The sequence below is a fragment of the Mya arenaria genome, chromosome 6 (assembly GCF_026914265.1).
Source record: "Mya arenaria isolate MELC-2E11 chromosome 6, ASM2691426v1".
NCBI classification, from domain to species: Eukaryota; Metazoa; Mollusca; class Bivalvia; order Myida; family Myidae; genus Mya; species Mya arenaria.
The window spans coordinates 56,011,253-56,032,782 of record NC_069127.1 but is presented as its reverse complement, the minus strand read 5'-3'; the positions used below and the strand labels follow the sequence as shown (position 1 = coordinate 56,032,782).

General features: G+C 33.3%; 1 protein-coding gene across 1 annotated transcript in view; it reads left to right on the top strand.

Annotated features, from left to right (window-relative positions):
• Positions 1-21,530, top strand: part of LOC128237919 (uncharacterized) — a 49,076-nt gene extending 27,546 nt beyond the window's left edge. Inside the window, exons 3-6 of the mRNA XM_052953495.1 lie at positions 15,182-15,252; positions 15,829-15,910; positions 16,728-16,937; positions 19,874-21,530. Coding sequence (XP_052809455.1) covers positions 15,182-15,252; positions 15,829-15,910; positions 16,728-16,937; positions 19,874-20,496 — 986 coding nt within the window. The 3' untranslated portion in view covers positions 20,497-21,530. The remainder of the gene's footprint in view (positions 1-15,181; positions 15,253-15,828; positions 15,911-16,727; positions 16,938-19,873) is intronic.

Below are 21,530 nucleotides of genomic sequence, written 5' to 3'. Positions count from 1 at the left end.
CAATTCTCTGCTACAGCTTCTGCTTTAAGCTAATTCAGTCGAAAATTTATTTGAAAAACATTCGTTTCAAATTCCTTAGACTTAGACTCTAGGGTTCCTCTAGTAAACAAACCACTTTCTTTAATGCATGTATCCTCTATTGGTTATCGACCATTTTTTTCATACTTAGAAATGCTTTTTATCCTTTTCTCCCTTTTCTTTCATCAATGTGTTTGCAAAACTTTGATATTTAGAAGACAAAGTCTTTTCGTTCTCTTTATACAAATCGTATATATGCATAATTGTCTATTCCAAGTGTTGTATATCTCACTGAGCTTATTACCAATTTCTGGTTTCCATCTGTCTTGTATTGATATGCTTACGTTACTGTAAGTTTATTCTCCTTTCTTTTGTAACCAGATATTCCACCCGAGCTTTATCAGAGTTTTTAACTTTCTTCGATTATTTCAGTTCTTCTTATATTTACAATTTTCTGTATGATTCCTACTTAATCCAATTCAACCGTCAATCTCAACTTTGTTATCACCATTTTCCTTCAATTCCTGGTCTATTTGAGTACACTTTTGAACAAGTAAATATTTCTCTTCCATCTATCGATCAATTTCTTTCCGAAAAGCTGTTAGCCCTGGTATATCATTTTTCTGTTCGCTTTTAATACATTAACGTTCAGTTTATTCATCTTTAATTGGTACAGCTTTGCAGCTCAATCTGTCGTGGATTTGCTGTAACATGACATCGAAGTGACAATTGGATTTAATGTGTTTGTTCGATGAAGACAAGATTGAATCCGTGCTGATTTTAATAGTATTTTTTATTCACATTTTAATACATGCGTGAATTAGCTATAGTCCGTCTTCTTTCAGTGAAGGTATGCAAATACTGTCCACGATCAAATTGTAACATACCAAGTCAATGTGCGTTTTTCAATATCGCAAAAAAATGTACATAACACATATTCTTTCATGCTTTACGGTGAAATATGGGGTTTTAACAGTGAAATAACAACAGTGAAAATATAAATTTGATATTTTCACTGTAAAATAAGGAGTGAAAATATCAACTTTCAGAACTACTTTTAAATTCCTTTGTTGTTACATGTACTTGCCTTGATCAAAACAGAACACTGGACTTCAGTAAATTATGTCAAAAAATGTTTTAAAGAAAATAAAGAAATATTTTATAAATTTAAATAAATATATAATTGGAAATTAAGAACTCACCGTTTATTACCGGTTATCCCGTTTATCAAACATATTACTGGTCTTTGAAGCTGAATGTTCGAACATTTGCTTTCATACCAAACAAATTACAGACAAAAAAAACTGTTCGAACATAAATAAATTTTTATATCATCGTTCAAATGTATTTTGAACTGTTAACCGTTGTAGTACGTAAAATGAGCTCCCTGGATAATTCACACAACAATTTACAAATAGATCCGATATTTTTTACTCCACACACACCTCAAAGTCAAAATGTGTCAACAAACAATCGTGGTATTTACTCTTTATCTGGAAAACAAACATTTTAAAGCGAAACAGACTGGTCTCTGACAGTAAGATGACTGAATATTAACTTACTATAAAAACACGCGTACATGCAGTCTTAAACTAAGAAGAATGGTTAAAATCCAATGAGTATCCACATTTGTTTTGCTAACACATTTGACCTTCCAAATTTTCATTCTTTAAATAGCGGCGTAGTAATTTGGTTATGTATTCAATGCCCATCTTAAAATAAAAAGTGTTTCATTATTTTTTTTGAACATATGTGCACTAATAATACTTCATTGTTTACTGTTCATAAAGCTTTGCAATAAAAAACGAGCGAATATTAAGCTATAAGAATAAATAGCAGAGAACTATTTCTCAGCAAACCGAAAGTAGAAAAGTTGACAGCTATAATTATGCATGAGGGGCGCCCCACGGGTAGCGGCGTAAACCCACCCTTTTCAAAAAAGGGGGTAATTCATAAATAGATAAATAAAACAAATAACACTCCGAAAATAAGCATAAAAGAAACAGAAAATTTGTTTAATTCAGTGTAAGATCGTATTTAATTTCACTCGTGATCATAAAAAAACTACATTTTCTATGACACTCGTGAAATAAAATACGATCTTACACTGAAATAAACAAATATCCTCTATATAGTATTGATTCTGGTTTTTTATCCAATATGTCATATAGAACAATCCAGTTGAAATAACCATACTGTTTTTATTCACTTAAAACCCACTTCACTTCCCCCAAAGATGAATAACGCAACGAGTGAATTTTGCTACCCTGATCAAAAGGTTTACTCAAATTGGAAAGAGGAAAAGGTGGCTACGATTCTAAGCAGCTTATCGGATGACCCAATATCAATGTGGTGGAACAGTATTTCGATGGTTCTTGAAAGTGACACTCAAATTCAAAATCAATACAAACAGATGTATAACAAGCATAAATTTGAGTGATAAACCTTTAACTACATACTAAATAATTCATTTACAGAAAATTTTAATTACTGATAACAAGATTACAACCGTGTCTTTAATAGCAGGAAGCGCAAAAATATAAAATGAGTGGTGAATGCTAAAAGATTTACCTTGATCTACTTTAGTCTCATAGGTAAGAAATACTGTGTTTTATGCACATTTCTTTTGAATTTACACATAGTATCCTTCATAAGAACCATTGTTTTTGACATTTATTCATCCTTTTTAGAATATTAAAACAATATTATTACTTGTGGTAAATCTTACTTGGAAGTAAAAGTGCATCTTTAAGTATTATTATAATGCACGTAGGCACTTACATGCCAACACACGCGCTTGCGCATTTCGCACAGACCGATGCCATCCCCTGACAGCCTCGTTCTTTAAAGGCGCACAATATATGCAAAATATATTGTTTTATTTTAATGCATTATTGCGTTTAACACATTTTTCTTTAATGATAAAAAATGCATATGATTTAAGTACAGAATAATGCGATATAATATTAATAGTAGTAATAATAATAGCGATAATTTGACATTTTTTTTTCACTGGGTAATATTTCTTTATCTGTACCTCAATCATAAGTTTTTCTTTGTTGTTACCATGACAGTCAAATGAGTTCAACATGATGATGCATTTAAATTCATAAAACAAATTTGCACTGAAATAACTTCCCAACACGGTTTCCATAACAACAAATAACGTCATACTGTGTAAAGCATAGAATGTCGAATGTCGCTTTTTGTTCATCATTATGACGTACTTTCGATGTGTTTTATCATGCGACGAAGGATTTTACGTTAAGTGTTCTCCTTAAACGATCATCATCATCATAATCTCTAGTGATTGCATCACTCCGCAAGGAGTATATTTGCATCAGGCTTGAACCGTATGAACATACGCAGCAGGCAGAAATAACTGTTGTTGTTGGGTTTTTTTTTCAAAATTAAAAGCTCCACCATTCAATTTAGTAATTAATATCTTAGGTGTTGGCTGGCCTGAGCTGATCGGAAAGATTTCAGGCTGGTCTGGTCAACAACGTCTTTTGGCAGCGTGTTCAAAAGTACGATGGTTGCGGGAAATAAATTGTTTTAGTAGATGGAAATGGGTGCACGGATTTGGCTGAAGCGTTTGTTGTGCCATCTGGTAGACTTAGCATGAGTGGTGGATCTGGTGTAATATCCACCATTTGTGAATTATCGTGAAAAGCATGGTTGTTCTTCTGTCTTTGCGCCTGTGTTGGTGGGTGTCCCATTTGAGGTCGATAAGAATGTCAGAGACACTGCCTATTCTGTCGTAGTTACGAATGTTGAAGCGCGACGTTGGTCCGTTTCTAGTTGCTTGATGTGAAACTGATAGTGAGGGGACCAGACAGATGAGGCATTATCAACATAAGGTCACATATCCATCTTGAACGCATTAGATTTAGCGCTTGGAGGGCTAGACCGTGTGTTTCGCCTGATGAAGGACATAGTGAAATTGACTCCTTTTTGGTGACGTTATCAATGTGTTTTCCAAAAGAAGTCTGAAGAAATGGTAAATCCAAGATTTTGGCATGATCTGCGGTGTTGTGTACTTCGCCGTGGATACTAAAGGTGTTGGGGATAGGTTTTCTTTTTTGTGGAGATGTGGATGTATTCACATTTGTCAGAGAAAGATTTATGCACATGTTTTATACATAATATTTTATATCAAGTAAGAATTAAGCACTGAAAATATATAATTGAATAAATGTCCATTTAATTAATTATTAATACTTAAAATATAATGCAGGTATTACCATAGGGACATAGAAAACACAAATTCCAAGAGTGGCGAGGGCACGGTCTGAAATATATTTTTCAATGATCACTAGTGAAATAAAATAGGATTTTACGCATATATTATGTTTGTCTTATGCTTACCTTTGGAGATATATTGATAATTCACATATTTTTTTCTAAATATCATTTTCTTGCATTATCCCTTGAATACCCAGTTACCTACGTGCTGTATAGATTACCGATAGCGTTGACTGTCATTCATACGCCATGCTGTAAAATGCTGGAAAATCTTTTTTTATATGTTTGATAACGTGTGCAATACATTTGTAATATACTTGTACTGCTAATGTTCACAAGGGATTCAATTGACCTGCTCATGAATCCACATTACCAGAACACACTAGTCGCAATTTACTGAATTAAATTTCTAAACAGTCAACAGTGCCAAAAAAACACTGACTGATCTCTGACAGTAAGAGTGGCTGCATACCATGAAACAAATTCATAAACTGTTTTATACCACTGTAAGTTAATTCAAATATTGCGCAGCTTTCATTGGAACCAAAATATTGCCTTTCAAAGTAGCATTTATTACGTTATTTATCACGTAGTATACACACACTGTGCGGACAACGTGAAAATTCGAGCTTAACTGAATGATTCGCGTTCTAATGGTTTCTAGTGTTTCGCCTGTGGTAAGCTGCTCAATTCTTTATTGAACAAAATTAGAGCGAATCATGTCAGAAAAAAACATGGAACAATGCATTGAATTTATTCTTCCTCTCTGCAATGACATTCAATGCTGCTCTGCTGTTCCTTTTCGTATGGATGCCTGTTTTTCGATGACACTTTTGGCGACGAATAAGCTGTATCCTTTTTGTTCTTTATTTACACATTTCTGCATATGAAAAAAGGAAATATATTGTGAGTTCCTTTAAGAGAAGAACGTTATCCATGCGTACTAAACAATAAAAACAAGCAAACATAGGATGGACCTTGACTTATTGTTGAATATTATACAGTTATAACTTATAAGCGTTAAACGTTAACTTGTGTTTTGTATAATATATAAAATATGCTTTCTTGATATATATATATATATATATATATATATATATATATAGGTTGGGACCACCAAATTTACATACATTCAAATATTTGAAGAGCTTTTCGAATAAAAAAAACCCTTTCGATTCATGCCAAGAGGACTTTAATAGAAATAATGATAGCATCAACTAAATTAGAGAGCTCTACAATATAATTTTAGATATGTCGAATCAAGTGTTTCGAAGATCTCCGCAATAAATTTGCTGTAAAGCTCTTCAAATCAAGTCGAGACCTCTCTAATTCAATAAGAGATTTCTCTAAATCAGTATCATAAATTGTATTGCTTCAAATGCCGTATTAGTGCCAATATTTAATCGAATCATAGGGCTTACTTTTTGAATAAGAGCTTTCCTCAAATCAATCATGGATAAGTACGGATTTGATAGAATTCTATTGATTTGAAGAGCTCTGTGATTTAATTAGTAAGAGCAACAATTGAATTGTTGTTAGAAATAATTATATAATGACAGCAACCTGATATAAACCTCTTTTTTCAATTAAAGAGGTCTTCAATTGATTTGATGAGCTCTTCAAATCATCTATAAAGGTCTCTAATTATTTGAAGTGGTCTCTCATTATTTGAAGACCTCTTCATTTGAAGACCTCTTCATTTGAAGAGTTCTTCAAATATTTAAGTTCATGTAGATTTGGCGTAACCGCAGTTAGCCACATTAAAACGACACTTCCAAGTTTAAACTTTTACGTACTTAAAGTAAATCTAACTTGTTTTAACTAACCTTGTGGCATCCATTTTCATGGCGGTTATTGTAAAATTCAATAAGTGTTTCTCGACACCACTTGAACTAAGTATGAATTGGACCCAGGGATTCCTTTCCTGCATGGTACCAACGAAAGATTCACTGCAAAGTTTACTGGGAGCCCTGACGCAATATGTAAAAGGGCATACAAATACAGTTTTCCTTCTTGGATGAGTCTTAGTCCTTCGAATAGTATGTGCGAGAGACCTTTAATTGATCCACCATATGGAGCGGATTTACCGAAATCAACTCCCTTATCTAACCAATAAATGATTGAAATATTCTGTCTACACCTTTCAAGAGCGCACACACCTGAAACGTCTTCAGCGACATACAGTCCTTCATGAATTATACTACAGAATTATACATGTAGATTGTCTGGTCTTGCTTTTAGTACATGCTTCCAGGCTGGTACATGCTTCCAGGCATGAATTGATGTTCCTTTAACTTTGTTTAAGAACATGTATTTCCGTAAATTTGTTCCGAGATGTGTTTTATCACATGTGAACTACCTGAATACCGTCTTCATCGAACTCCGGAACGTAATATGTTTAAAACTGAACTCCTCCGAGACTGTCTTTACAAATACCTTTTGTGACACTCTGTGTTCTTCCTTCCATAGTTTCACTCATGCCATATATGTTCCGCATATGCAATGTAATGTTTAGCACTTGCTTTGGGTATGGCGATTCCATAATTATCCCAGTGGCAAGGTTCTGTAGTGTAGACGTTTTGATTTTTTTATAGTTGTCTATCTTTGCATAGTTGCAGGTTTAGTCGTACTTTTTAAAATATGTCCTTACTGTTTTAAGTGGTTTAATTTTGTCACTTTTGTTTCTTTACCCGTTTCTTTCAGTGTGATATTCAGGAATCTTACAATATCTAACAGTTCATCCTTGGTTAATACTTTCATAGAACTCTCTACTTTGTATCATTTTTACTGATTTAGCACACCCCTGATGATTTCAATCTCGTCATTTCTTAGCTTTCTTGGGAATATTCCATCCTGTGCATACTTGTTTTACATTTGGTTAAGTATCTGAAATGTCCTATTTGAGCGTTTCATCAAGTAAATTATCCACTTCGTTGATTTTGCTTGCCTCTAAGTCAACTTCGGTTTTGACATCTGACAGAGCAGCATCGTTGTTTTGGTGTTCCGTAGTTTTTCATATCTTCGTTTTCTTTTTCCAATGTCACAACCACCATCAACAGATAGCACATGCCCCCTTCCATCTTTGTTATGTGTTTCTTGTTTATTTGAACGCAAATATTTGACAATGCCTGATTTCTTGATTTTGCTTAATTTGCTAAGCCGCTATAGTTTAAGAGGTAATCAATAGTTTCCTTTAATTATAAGCTGGATTAATTCTCCACCTAAACAGGTAGCAATGACATCCACTCTTCTGTCTGTGCATGTTTTACGTTGAATGTTGTATGCTTCTGTTATTGATGATTTTCGTTTAACGGGGATTTAGACAATTCATTTTATGCATATCTAACCTTTGAATCATCTTCTACAACGGTCGTATAATGGCTGTTTTGTTCGGCCTCAACGGAGGGAAACTTTTCAAGCGTGTTCTTTAAGGTTTTGTTTCAACTGTTTTTCACTCAATTGTTAGCCTAGTTCTCCAGTTTGGGGTATCTCCTAAGTACAATAATTCAATAATACTTTGTGTATGTGCGCATATGTCTTCAATTTTGTGAGTTAAGAACATGGTGGAACTTTCAGGTCCAACACATATACAATGTACCATTTTCTACACTCATTACTTTCTGTTCATTTAATATTTGAGTTAAATATCTTTCAAAAACTTGATTTTGCTGTCTTGCGGTGTATTAGCGTTCTCCTGGTGACTAGAATGAATTGTTGTAATACTTTCAGTGTCGATAACGCTGACGATATTCTAATACCTATAAACAGATCGCGACCATCTCCGCATTATTTTTTCCGTTGTTTTTTTTTCATTGAAATCATGGATATTTCTTCAGCGTTTAAAGTGATACAATAAAAAAACGTTTTGTTTTCGAGTGAGGCTGAATCACTCAACATAAGATCATAAACTTTGAATTGTAAGAATGTATAGATGATTTGTCTATTTCTTGTAATGTACTATAATAGGACCCCATCTGTTTAGTTTTTAATGATTATAAAATAGACCAAATTAATTTTTTTATAAAAAAAATTGAAATACAATATAAATCAAATGTGTACCTATAAATGTTACTTTGCTTGGCTTGTATATTCTTTATTCATTTGAATAAATGATATGTCCATGAAAAAATCTTCTTCGCATGCTTTTGAAGTGTCAAGTGTGGTTGAAGAATATCCTCACTTTGACTCTGTCCTAAAAACCAAGGGCTCAAAGTTCACGTGTAATTTTGGGAATGAAGTTTTGAACGCCAAAAATAGTTTCAAATCAAAAGACTAAAACATGAATGTTCAAACAGTGAAACATGGTTTTAAATGAATTTAAATTGAACAGTTTTGAATCAAAAGGTGCAAATAGACAGACGAGTGTAGTTAAGGGTCGTAACGTAAACACTAATGATTCTGAACATGTTGCAGTGCTTGGAAAAACTGGAGGAGTTCCGGCACGAAGAAATTGTTTGAAAACTAATGTGGAAGTGAAAGAGTATCTTCACGTAAAAGTTTGCCAGGAAATGCTCCTACAAAGGGCAATATGGGACCTAGTTAATTAAGGTTATAAAGGGAGAACATAGGCAAGCACATAGCTGACGTATGCCATACATATGCCAAGTATAACAACGAGTTTTAAAAAGTTAGGAAGATCTTTTCTTAACCAGAAGTTCAAGTTTACAAATATATAGCACGAATATTGTTTTGTTCAACGAATATTTAATTTAAATTAATTAAATCAGCTTAGTAAAACATCCCTAACCTAGTGTACTCTTCTAAAATACAATTGTTTAGAGAATGGTCAAAAGGAAGTTCATCAGCGTTTAGAATGTATTGTACCATTTCAAAGCAGTGTTAATTGTCGATGGAGAAACGTACCAAGAAAATAACAGTTATGCGCTACATGTAAATAGTAAGAAGACAAACAATATTTATAAATGGAATGTATATTGTATAATGATATACGAGGTAAATATAATAAGATAAACTATAGAGAAAGACCAAGTATATTCAAAACTGTTCATTTGTTAAAATCGAATAATGTTGTGAATAAAGTAGCTGTATTTATCTTTATTGCTTTTGAAATAAGAAAGACATATACCCTATTCCAGGCAAATTAAGGGAGACCTAAATTGCTTTTATGGTGGTCTAGCAAAACATATAACCAGTTTCATAAATATATTTATTCAATATTCAGGTTATAAACATTATATTATTATCATATTGGTATACTGAATCGCGATAAAGTTATTGTCTGATGATATGTTTATTTGTTTAATCATTGATCTGTTCGCCAGATATTTAACTTACGAACGATCATGTGCCATGTGATTTTATTCGCGTAAGTAATACCTACATACAGCAGAGGATGATTTCATAATATATATACTAATTATATTGAAATTAAGAGAAGTAGTTGTTAACATTGTGATACTTATAAACCTATTTATAATATGCTCCGTCATACATTTATAAATAAGCCATTGTATTACATTATTTTGATCACGAGTCATATTGTAAAACTAGAAATCTTCTCCATTATCGAAATGTTTTAATATCCATGATCTCACATCATTGTGTTTTAATTGGATTTTTTTATCACAATTCAAGTTATTGGTGATAAAAGCGATAAAGGACTCGGGTGGAATGTTAGTCATCCTTAAAGGTCCACACAAACTAGTTTGTAAATTTTATTCTTATTTGCTGCAATTTACATCACACCCTTGTGCAATTGAAACATGTTGCGATGTATACTTAAGTTAAATAAACAATCTGTTCAGTTATGTTCTGTTGATTATGTATTCAAACAAAAAAACTACCTGGAGACAAGCACGATGCTACACTTCTGAAGCAATGCCCTTAAATGTGCGGCAATTATAACCCCATATATTGTCGAGGATACTAATTTATCCTTTTATTTACATTCATTTAGAGATAGCTGATATGTACAATAACGTAGTGGCGTTTTTTTTTTTCGGGGTGAAAGGCCAAACGGAACGGAACGCGACATATTTTGTCTTTCTCTCTTTCGCATATGCCTCGACAATACGTTAACGGTAAAATATAAAGCGAAAAGTAGGCAAAGCGAAAAGCGAAAACGCGACTCATAAATGTGTCAACCTTTCCGTTGACGGGTTGCAATGTCGCGTTTTTGACCCAGATTTGGCGCCTTTCCCGCCAACACGAAAACACGACAAAATTTGACGCCCTTTTCGTATTTTAAACTTTTCACTCAGCAAATACGAAAGCGCCATAACATTACATAGTAGCAATTCGATCTCTTTTTTCATTTTCGACCTATATACGTGGCAATGCCAAACATGACAAAATAGTAATTTGCCGCTTTGACGCGAGTCATTGTGATCATGTATACAAAGGTTTGCTATTTATAATTTGGAATAAACTGAACTGATTTAATAGTATAGTTTAACTCGGTTATTCTTAAATAAGTTAAACAATACGTTCTTTATTTTCTTTGAAATAAAACCATCGTGAATAGCCCATTTACATACAGGAGTCGTAAAAAGGAACCATTATTAATAATGGTTAAACAAAGTCTGTTGAAAGTATGTGCAGATCAAACGTTCGGCGATAATTGTTGGTGTACAATAAAGATTGTATGAGTATGTCACGTTACCGACGTTTGAACAGCCACAGAGCATAATAACACGACGATTGATAAAAGGAACACGACGGTTTGCGTATATGACAACGATGTATGATATGGTGTAAGCCATAAACTGATGGCTGGATGAAGGCCGTGCTACAATGAATGTCTGAATCTGTTGCAAACATTTAATGATTGTCGAAAACGCGTGAATATTCGCATGTCATCAATTGAACTTATTCGAACAGTCTGGATTCGTCAAAACAAAAGTGGTTTGCTTGTATTCTAAACTTTATTGTGATAAAAATGTGTACCAAAACCCATTTAATTCTATCAGCCCTTTCATGAGTTAGTGTCACTGTATTTTTGGTCATTTCTAAGGTGAAAAGAAGTCATAACTCCGTAAAATAATAGTGGTTTAGAATGTCTATGATACATTAAAGGTCCCTTTTCTGGTTTTATTTGGTGACCCTTGAACACATTTAAATAAGAAAAAAAATCTTAGTATTTTTTTATTCATTAACTTAACATATTTCTTATCATTCGATTTCTCCTGCCCATTGGTATTTTCAAGAGTAGAAAATGTATTTTCAAATGAAAATCGTATAAATTTATTTAGGTTCTTTTGCCCTTTTTCCCTATATATATATATATATATATATATATATATATATATATATATATATATATATATATATATATATATATATATATATATATATATATATATATTATATATATATATATATATATGGTGTTCGTTATTTATGGCCCCTAATCTTCAGTCACGGCGCCACAGGGTCTCAACGTAGAAAACGTTAAGTATGTCAAAGACAGCGTATATAATAAGTGAAATCAAAGTTTGACTCGAGGGTCTCAAAAGTTGAGAGTGTGCATCATGACTCCATTGTTTGAAGTTCAATCATTTGATGAATGTTTTTTACCCAATGAAAGCAGCATCTTTAAAATCGGAAAAATTAAAATGTTTAAACTTGCAATCATAATATCATTACAAAAATTGTAAACTGTACCTTTTGTCCGATAGTGTCAAAAATAGTCCGTATATAAGAAATCATTCGATATCTTTTTATAGCCATTTAAGAGAAATACGTTGTCAATAGGGCCTATATATATTTTGAGCTGATATAAAATCATTTACGCATTCCTATTTTGTGTTTGAAGGAATTAAGATGAGCGGTAAGACACATAGATTTATATGAAAATAATACATGTTGATATACATTTATATAATTATATCTTATGTTTAAAATGAAATGTTAAATATTAAGTCTGAAACTCATAACGCGTTGGTATAGGATAGCTCAAAAAGGTATTTTAGTATACAATGCACCTGGAGATTGTAGACCTCGCAGTTTTATATTTAAGTTATCATGCCAAGGGACCAAGGAATGAGGGTTTCACCCCTCCTGCTATTGGTGTACCGGATTCTGGGTCATTTTGGATCGAGCCTAAGTACGACGGATTGCACTAAAAGAGCAAACTGGTTTACGATTTCATGCAAAAAAGACATAAATTTCAGTAATGAACTAGAAAATATTCTTTCATTTATCAAATCGTCAAAATAAAATGGCACCATTTTCGAAAAAGAATCTCGGGGGAGAGCCCTCGAGCCCTCAGAACCCCGAGGCGCCTACCTTAATTTATATATTGATGAAGAATATCACAATGGTTTAACGAATTAAAAAAAACTTGGTTCCGAAAAGACGTTCGATTTTGCCCTTTATTGCTAAATAACATAAATAGTCAATCATCTTGAAAAGGCGTTTTTATAGAGTGACTATTTGACGAAAACATTGACAATAGAATTAGCCACACAAATGAAGCTTTACATGAAATACATTCAATGCCTACCCATGTCGCCCGTCGTCGTCCGCGGCATCACACTCTCATGTCCGCTTTAGAACTTCAGCATTTGTTGTTCAATCTTGACCAAACTTAGCTACAGCATTTATTTGCATCATATCTAGAATAAGTCTGATCAGCAGCCAGATCGCAAAACACAAGCATTTGTAAAGTCGAATCAATCAATGTCTGTTTTAGGGTTCCAAACCTTCGAAAACTAACTTAAGGACGGTTTAATATAGAATCATGAAACTCTAGTGATAGGTTGCACTTTACCGATACAGTGCCCCTGTTGTTTAGGGGTTCTAAAGGGCAAACTTTGTCCGAGGAACATACAACTGGCCACTCAACTATTGTGGTAGGTTATCCTTAGCCAAAATATTATTTCTACATATTTGAGGGTCAAATGTCAAGATTATGTTTAACACTGGGGTAAAAAAGTGTCTGCATAAGAAACTAACGACGGTTTTGTCAAGTTAACTAGAAGGTTGAAATTGAAGGGCAGATGACCCTTGAGTAAGATCAAGGTAACAACCAATGTTTTTGGACATATTTGTTCACACAATAACTCAAGATCTGCTTAACTTATCTTAACTATGACACTGACATGTATGTTGCACTTGTTCAAAAAGTTACAACTATTGTGTTTTAGGCCAAATGTTAGATTGACGATCACTTGTAATGTTTTCCCACTGAGTGTGCTGAAGTGACGATAATCAAGAAAGTCATGCTTGCAACATAAATGAAAAACTTTCAGGATGAAATGTTGTAAGGTTGGGACAAACTAAGTATCAAGTAGAAAGCTAAACGTAGTTTAACAGTAACCTAAATACCAAATGATAAAGGTGTTGACGAGTATGACGCTTAACATAATTATTGTAGTTTGATTGTTTTACACTGTGCATATATTATTTCATATCTGTTCGTGTGTTTCCGTTACATGGGATGGCCGATATCAAATATGCATGTAGTTATCTTAATGTTGCTAAAAATGGAATACTCAATAATTATATTAGACATTCACCGGGAATGGTATCGAAACATGTGAACATATTACGTCATGTGAATAGCTGAATACTATAGTCAGCTTTAAAATTATATACATCAGCTTTTTTGGACAATATAAGTATCTTCCATGGCCGAGAGTGTAAGATAGGTTCATTCCGACCCGAGCGTAGGGTGTTTTGCGGAAACGAGGTTTACCGAGTTTCCGCAAAACACCCTGCGCGGGGGTCGGGATGAACCTATCTTATACGAGCGGCTATGGTAGATGCTTTTTCTCCCACCTCATTTAAACAAAATGAAGTAAAAATGCATTTTATGCTGGAACTCTTTTTTGCTTAGTGAAAATAATTGCGTATGGATGGGCGGTAGCACATGGTTGTCATGGATATACGCGCAGTGATCAAGTGAATGTTAATAGTCAAACCGGTCTTTTTAAATAGTTCTAAGGAGAATGAAGCATTATTTCTTGAATGGTGCCTGAAAACTGTTTTATGGTGACATTTGAAGCGAGAAATAATTAATTAGCGTTCTAAATAATAAGACAAGATTTCCTTGATGCAACTGACAATAGTCTTCAACAAGGAGGTAATTACAATGTGGTAAAAGGAGTTCCATACGGGCATTTTATCTTCGCCCGTGGGCAAGATAAGAATATCTAGCATGGTTAAATTATTGGATCTACTTATCTGAGGTGGGAGAAAATATGTTTCAACTGAGATATGGGTTTGCTACACATGCGTAAATAAATTGGCAATAGTACAATACTAATGCAATGGGTTTCATTTAGATATATTTAATAACGGTTTAAACAGTTTTAGGAATAACCAGACCAAAGGGTTAAGTTTGCTTTTACTTAGGTGACGACAATAAAACTGGTCATTCCTGTAGGTATGCATCCACGTTTTCAATAAAAACCGAACACAGTATACAGTTGTTTCTTTATACAAAATATCCTACTATAGTTTGCCTAACATAAATGTGTCCCTTCTTTGTAAATAGAAGTCGATTGGTCCTTTTATTATTGTTATTGAAAAAGATATTTTCATTAACACAAAAGACAATGTATCGAATGCCTTTTCAAAATATATCTTCATTAACAAACCAGTGTGTTATTATCTTCAGTATATTTCATCAAGCCGTACAGTTATCTAGTATTTTCATCTATATTTCTACCTTTCATAATACTTGTTTGATCCTTATCAACTTAACAATCCAGGACAGCCTTTAGTCAGTTAGTAATAGAACTATGTATGGAACTATTTTCAAAAGAACAGTTTATAGCTCTAACCACAAAATATTAATATTTTTTCTAAAGTAAATGCGCTACCTTCAGTATTGGAAGTAAGAATATATTGTGCATGTTTGATGATATTGCGTCGCTCATGAAAGAGGCGGCATATTGTTGTTGACATATATCTTGCTTATTTTATTTTTGTAACATGATCATTCCCTTTTCAGGCTTAGCAAGAGAACAGCTACAACTTTTCCTGAATATATCAGGAAAAACAAAAGTTGTGCGTGTAAACGAGGTATGTTAGAGCTTAGTATTATTTGACCACATAGTTATACTTGTAAAACTGATTTTTCTAAATCATGACATTACAAATCAAAAGGATTGCAATCGAATACACAAATAACGAATACAAATAAATATTGATCATAAAAAATCTAAGTAAAAACAATGCTATTCTTTGTGTAGAAGGGTTGTAAACAGCATTAACAATCGTTTTGCGCAAAGAACGTAGTGTTTAGTAACAAGACATCAGTATGTGCATTCAATATCACTTGGCCATGCCTGACCTGAACATTTTATGACAGTTTCGTTTTTTTTAAACAACAGTCACAAGTTCGATTCTCTAGAACGTTCTGGAACACTCGAGGCAAAGTTATACATATTAAGAAATAACACTTTCAATTACAATGACAAACATATAAAGAGAGAAAATAACGATTGCCGGACATTGCTCGGAAATTGCTCTTCAACCAGTATAATAGTATTTAATAAAACATATGCAGCCGCGTCTTGTTATCCAATTCTTTTTGAGGCTAAGTATGTGACCTAAAATTCCAATATTTTATTGATCGTAATCTGATTTGCTTTTCAGGGAAGCACAATTGAAGAATTGTTTAAGGAGTGTGGCAAAGTTTCTGGAATCCCGAAAGAAGAAATACGACTAATTAAAGGAAGTAAGTTATTTAGTACGCAAATACGCAGATTTAATATAAGTTGCAAAAGCTTGCTTCACAATCGTTGTAAAAATGTATATGTTTAAGCTATAAGTTTAAACATAATTGAGTGAAATATAAATAATTATAAACGCATGTTTTTATAGTTTTATCGTGAGGAGAAATGTTTGAACAACAACGATAACTCACTAAATGTTAGATTGGTTTTGCTTTGCGTATCGCGTTTAAGGCTGGTATTCAATGATTGACTTATAATTGGATCCAAGAACGATGTAACTATTGGTTACTTGTTACTTACTTGTTATTAATAACTGACCAATAGAGTGAGTGAAGTCAATGGTGTATGACCATAAGTTTACTTACTATGGTGAATATAATTTACCCCTGAACCAATTAGAAACTGTCTCTCATAGGTCGATCTTTGCAGCAATTGCCAGGAAGAAAAACTCAAGTCCATACATGCGCGGAATAAATGTTTGTCCTTTCGAAAAAACAAAAGCGAAATATTATGTTGAAATGCACAGGTTTTTATTTTATTTTGCAATTGTGGTACAAGCTTAGTGAGATAACCGACCCTTGATATTATACATATCCGCATCTCAAGCATTTTTCCTAAACGTTCCAAGAGATTATATTTGGTCTAACTGTATTTAAAATTTAAAGAGATGTTCCAAAAATGCGCTCAATATTAGCTTTAATATTATAATCAGTCTTAATTTGTATTCTATTTTTTTTGTCAAGGATTAATCCAAAATTGAGTAAGATTTTATTGTTTTAAGATGAACTGTGATGCCATTTGTGATTGTTTTACTTGCAGTACATGAATTGAGATGTAACGATAGCTCGGGCAACATCACCTACTTGAAAAATTACGGCATCGACAATGAATCCAATTTGTTCTTAGTTATGCGCCTGAAAGGGGGGTCAGCTGCATATGGTACAGACTTTAAGCTGACAATTACAGAGGATTCTTTCTATGGTGATAAAGATGGGCCAAAAACAAGGATGTCATGTTCTCACGTTGTTGGTTTGTATATAAATATACTCAGTACATAAAAACACACACAATAAAACAGTATTACGAGGTATATTCAGTCCAGCTAAATACACCGCTTAGAAACACGTAGAAACATATAAGTATGAAAATCGCATTGTTATTTGCTATGGTTTTCCAAACAACGTATATACATTGGGTCAAAAATTTATATTTTAAGTAGCAGGTATCGGAGACTGGGCAATCTTATTATCACATGTATTGTACACTATTGGTCAGTTTCAATATCTTTTTTAAGCTAATATGTTTAGTGTTCAGTTTGTTTTAGCAAGCAGTACTTTTAGTTACACTTCACATGTAATTGCCATTCTTGATATTACGATTTTATTTGCCGTCAGCTCGTTGGTAAGATGGCACACTTTCTTTTGGTAAAAGTATAAATTATTTTCCTTACTATATAAACGTTTAGATTATTATTTCAAACAATTTATAATATAATGAAATCATTAAAATACTCTTTTTTTCAACATAAAATGTGAATAGTTTGTAACCACGTTATACAATGACGTTCTGTGACGTTTACGTACTTTGTATTTTGAATGTACACTGATAAAGAGTAACCGTCGACCCAAGTTCCAGCAAAATAATACATGATAGATACCGTATTGACTGTAAATTCAATATGAGTAATTTGACACATTGTTCGCATACATGTTATTTATAGCATAACTGAGCATAGTGTGATAACGTAATTGTCCGTCGTCAACATTTTTCTAGAAACAACTTATCCGCCTTAACCACAGGAACAATTTCAACAAAACATCACAGGAATGTTTCTTGGGAGGTCGTCTTCCAGATTTCATGAATAAATTTCGTTCCATGCAGAACTCTGGTTGCTATGGCAACCGAAAGTAAAAGTTATACATGCATATGGAAAACTTTGAAAATGTTCTCCTCAGAATCCTCTTTCTTTACTTGACCCTCTATCAAATTTCTTCACCTCATGTTGATTCGTTAAGAAATACATGGCCGCCAGTGGTGGGTATTCCTTTTCAATGATTGTCTATATGAAATACTTTGAAAGTCTTCTCCACATAATCCGCTGGCCCGATTTTAATTAGGTTCACAGAAATGTTCTTTAGCTGACCATCTTTCAAACTCATCCCATGTTGATTAATAAAAAAACATGGCCGCCAGTGGTGGGGCTACTTTTCAATATATGTCTATATGGAATACTTTGAAAATCTTCTTTTCAACAACTAATGACTTTATGTTAAAATTATTTTTCGGAAATGTTCCCAAGGTGAGTCTCTATCAAATATCTTCACCCAATGTTGATTCGTTAAAATCATGGCCATCATAGGCTGGAAAATCTTCTCTCCAGAAATTATTAGCCCGATTTCAAAATAATTTCAAAAAAAACTTCCGAAGGTGAATCAGTACCAAATTCCTTTACACCATGTTGATTTTATTTAAAACAAACATGGTTGATAGAGCGGGGCTACTTTTCACAATTTGTCTATATGGAAACCTCTCTTCGAAAACCATTGGATCGATTTAAAAAAAAACAGGAACTACTACTACTACTACTACTACTACTACTACTACTACTACTACTAATTTTATCAGTTGACTTTTAACAGGGTTTGATTAAAGTAGTGCTCACCCGTTTCCTAAGACATCATTACTTCATAAGAAATTTTTTTCTTGCATACCGGACGTGTGTTTCCGGCCATGTAACCACTGCTGAAAACCCCATGCGAGATGAGTCACGCGCAGCAACGTTTATGAAAAAAATATTATGCCATTTCAATAAAGCGCGATCAAATATATATATGTATGCAAGACTTTAAACTAAAACTGAACATAAATAATCGTAAAATACGCGATATTTAGTTATTTAAAATTACTACGCTTTATGACGTCAGTAGAAAACGTCGCACGCGCTTTTTGGTGTAATGTACAAAAGTTTGATTTCTACGTCATCTTTTCCACAAATTGATTATTTTAGATATGCAAGAAAAAATATAAATCATGTTTTTCCGGTCCGGATCGAAAAATCCGACCCTCGGGCACGTGGCGGGCCGGTAATTAAGCCTGGTTACCGGCTTACGCGCGTGCCCTCGGGTCGGATTTTTCTATCCGTACCGGAAACACATGATAGATACTTATAATATAAAATATGTATGTTTCAACCACCACAACAATTAAATAATTTGTCATCGAATGTTCGTTCTTTGTTTAAAAGCATTGTAAATCTAACACCGATTTTCATAAGTACAATCATGTCAAAGCATGGTCTACATTACAGACTGTTCAAGTAATAGTACCTCTGAAAAAACAACAACTAAAAGTGTTCTTAAATAATGTAATAAGTCTGATAGCAATAGATGTAGAAAAATGTTCAAATTAAACGTTTAAGGAGTTGATCAACCTTTGCATTTTAAATGCGTATACAATTTTATAACATCGTTTTAACGACTAAAACGAACGATAAAAAGATGCACATTTTGTCTCCGAAACAGTGCCATTCGTTACATTTAGTCGTGCCACTTTTTGAAATCAGTGATCGATCTTCTTTGAGACGCACTCCTGGTCTGTTGAAGTTCAGATTTTTTGTTATTATATTAAAATAGTTTTTTTTTTTAATTTAAGGAATACGAGCAGTTAATAAGCTAGCTCTCTGATACCAGCAGAAACCTTAATTGATGTTAAAAAAAAAAAAAAAAGTAAATCATATATACAGTTTTACCAACTCGAATCGGACGTAAAATCACGTATTTTGCAATCTTTGAAGGCCAAAAATTCAAACATTTTTGTCACAATAAATACGGTAAAGAGTTTCTTTTTCAGTGCACCGAGAAAACCGTTGAACATGATATCAAAGTCAGATAGTGTCAAAAGGCACCCAAATATCCTATATTTGCAATAACATTTTCCTTACCTTGTTTCTGTTTTCTTTGGTAAAGGGCCAGAGTCATTGACGAATTGTGTCAACTCGCAACTGGGCGATGGAAAATTTGAATTAAAATGTCCACTTTGTAATGAGCTGTGGTCGAATATTGAAATCAGGAAAAAGGCATTGTTAACAAAGAAAGACTATTCCGATATGGAACAAACAATTTCTAAAAATTTCATAAATTCTAAAGGGTCCGAAATTAAACAATGTCCAGGATGTTCCACTTTCTGCTCAAGAATCGGAAATCATCAAAGACTTCACTGTAGATTGTGCACAAGCAATAAAAAAACAGCTTTTGATTTCTGTTGGATTTGCCTACGAACATGGAAGTCAACAAGTTCAGATGGATGCGGAAATTTTAACTGCGATAAAAAGACACCCGTTCTGCAAACTTTAAAAGAGTGTGACAGAAAAATCATCGTTGGGGTTCCAAACTGCCCTTCGATTCGAGCCTGTCCCAAATGCGGACAATTGATAGAACATACCGAAGCTTGCAAACACATGGCTTGTAGGTGTGGACAAGAGTTTTGTTTTATATGCCTAAAGATGAAAGATTCATCAGGAAAATTCCAATGCGGATCATACAAGACAAAATGCGCCGTAGCTCCAGTGCAGACAACTATAAACGAATAATAGTATGTAGACACTAGAAGTGCTGAAGTTCAACGCAGATAGAGCTGGAAACACAACCTTAAACATATACCTATGTGTTTTGTTTTTTGTTTGCTTTATTTTGTGTGTTCATGTTCTAGTCTTTAGTTTGTCAATAATCAGTCTGGGCGGAAGAAAGAGTGATGTGTTGTCTGTTTGCGTTGTTTGTGCGTTTGTATCTTTTGTTCAGTGTCATTAAGGCCCTACCTTGTTCCTTTAAACATGATTTATAATAGTGTTGTTGTTTTTAGTTTTTATAAATGAACCCGTCCCTTTACTTTTCATTGCATTGTTTTGATATGTTGTAATTATACATATTAAGGTTTATTGTTTAAGAAGTCCGCAATGCAAAAAGGTTGTTTTAAAGGACAAAAACAGAAACTCTTTAAAAACCGTGTGTGTTTAATGTGAAAATTCCTTAATAATAATCATTGTATTTTGACTAATGGGGTTTTCCCTGTAATTTTCATTGTACTTTTACCGTTTGTTCAAATAATACAGATTAAGGTATATTAGACTATTTAACTTCAACAGTTGTACGGAAACGATTTTGAAATTCATTTAAGAATCAGATACTGACAAAACAACAATTTTGGACAAAAATGTAGCAAAATACGTATCGTTTTAAAAAGGAACATTGCTTCGGGCGTAAGGCCACATTTATCTTTGGTATTTACTTCACACTTAGACCAGGCTGTTCATAATCCACCTGTTCATATTGTACATGTTTGATAAGCACGAAAAATACCATATTATACAGCACTTCGCACTTTTGTCTCATTAAGAAACATGACTATTGTATTGAGAAGCATTGTACAAATTTCATAGATCCGCTCCATGTAAATGTAGACATGAACTACATTGTCATTAATCGCACTTTGTATCCTGATTTAAAAAAAATCCTCTCTGTCTAAAAATGGTTTGCTTATTATTAATCAGAATTGCATGTACCTTGTTTTAAATGACAAATTAGATAATAAAAATCACAGACAGTTGCTTGACAAATGATGATAACT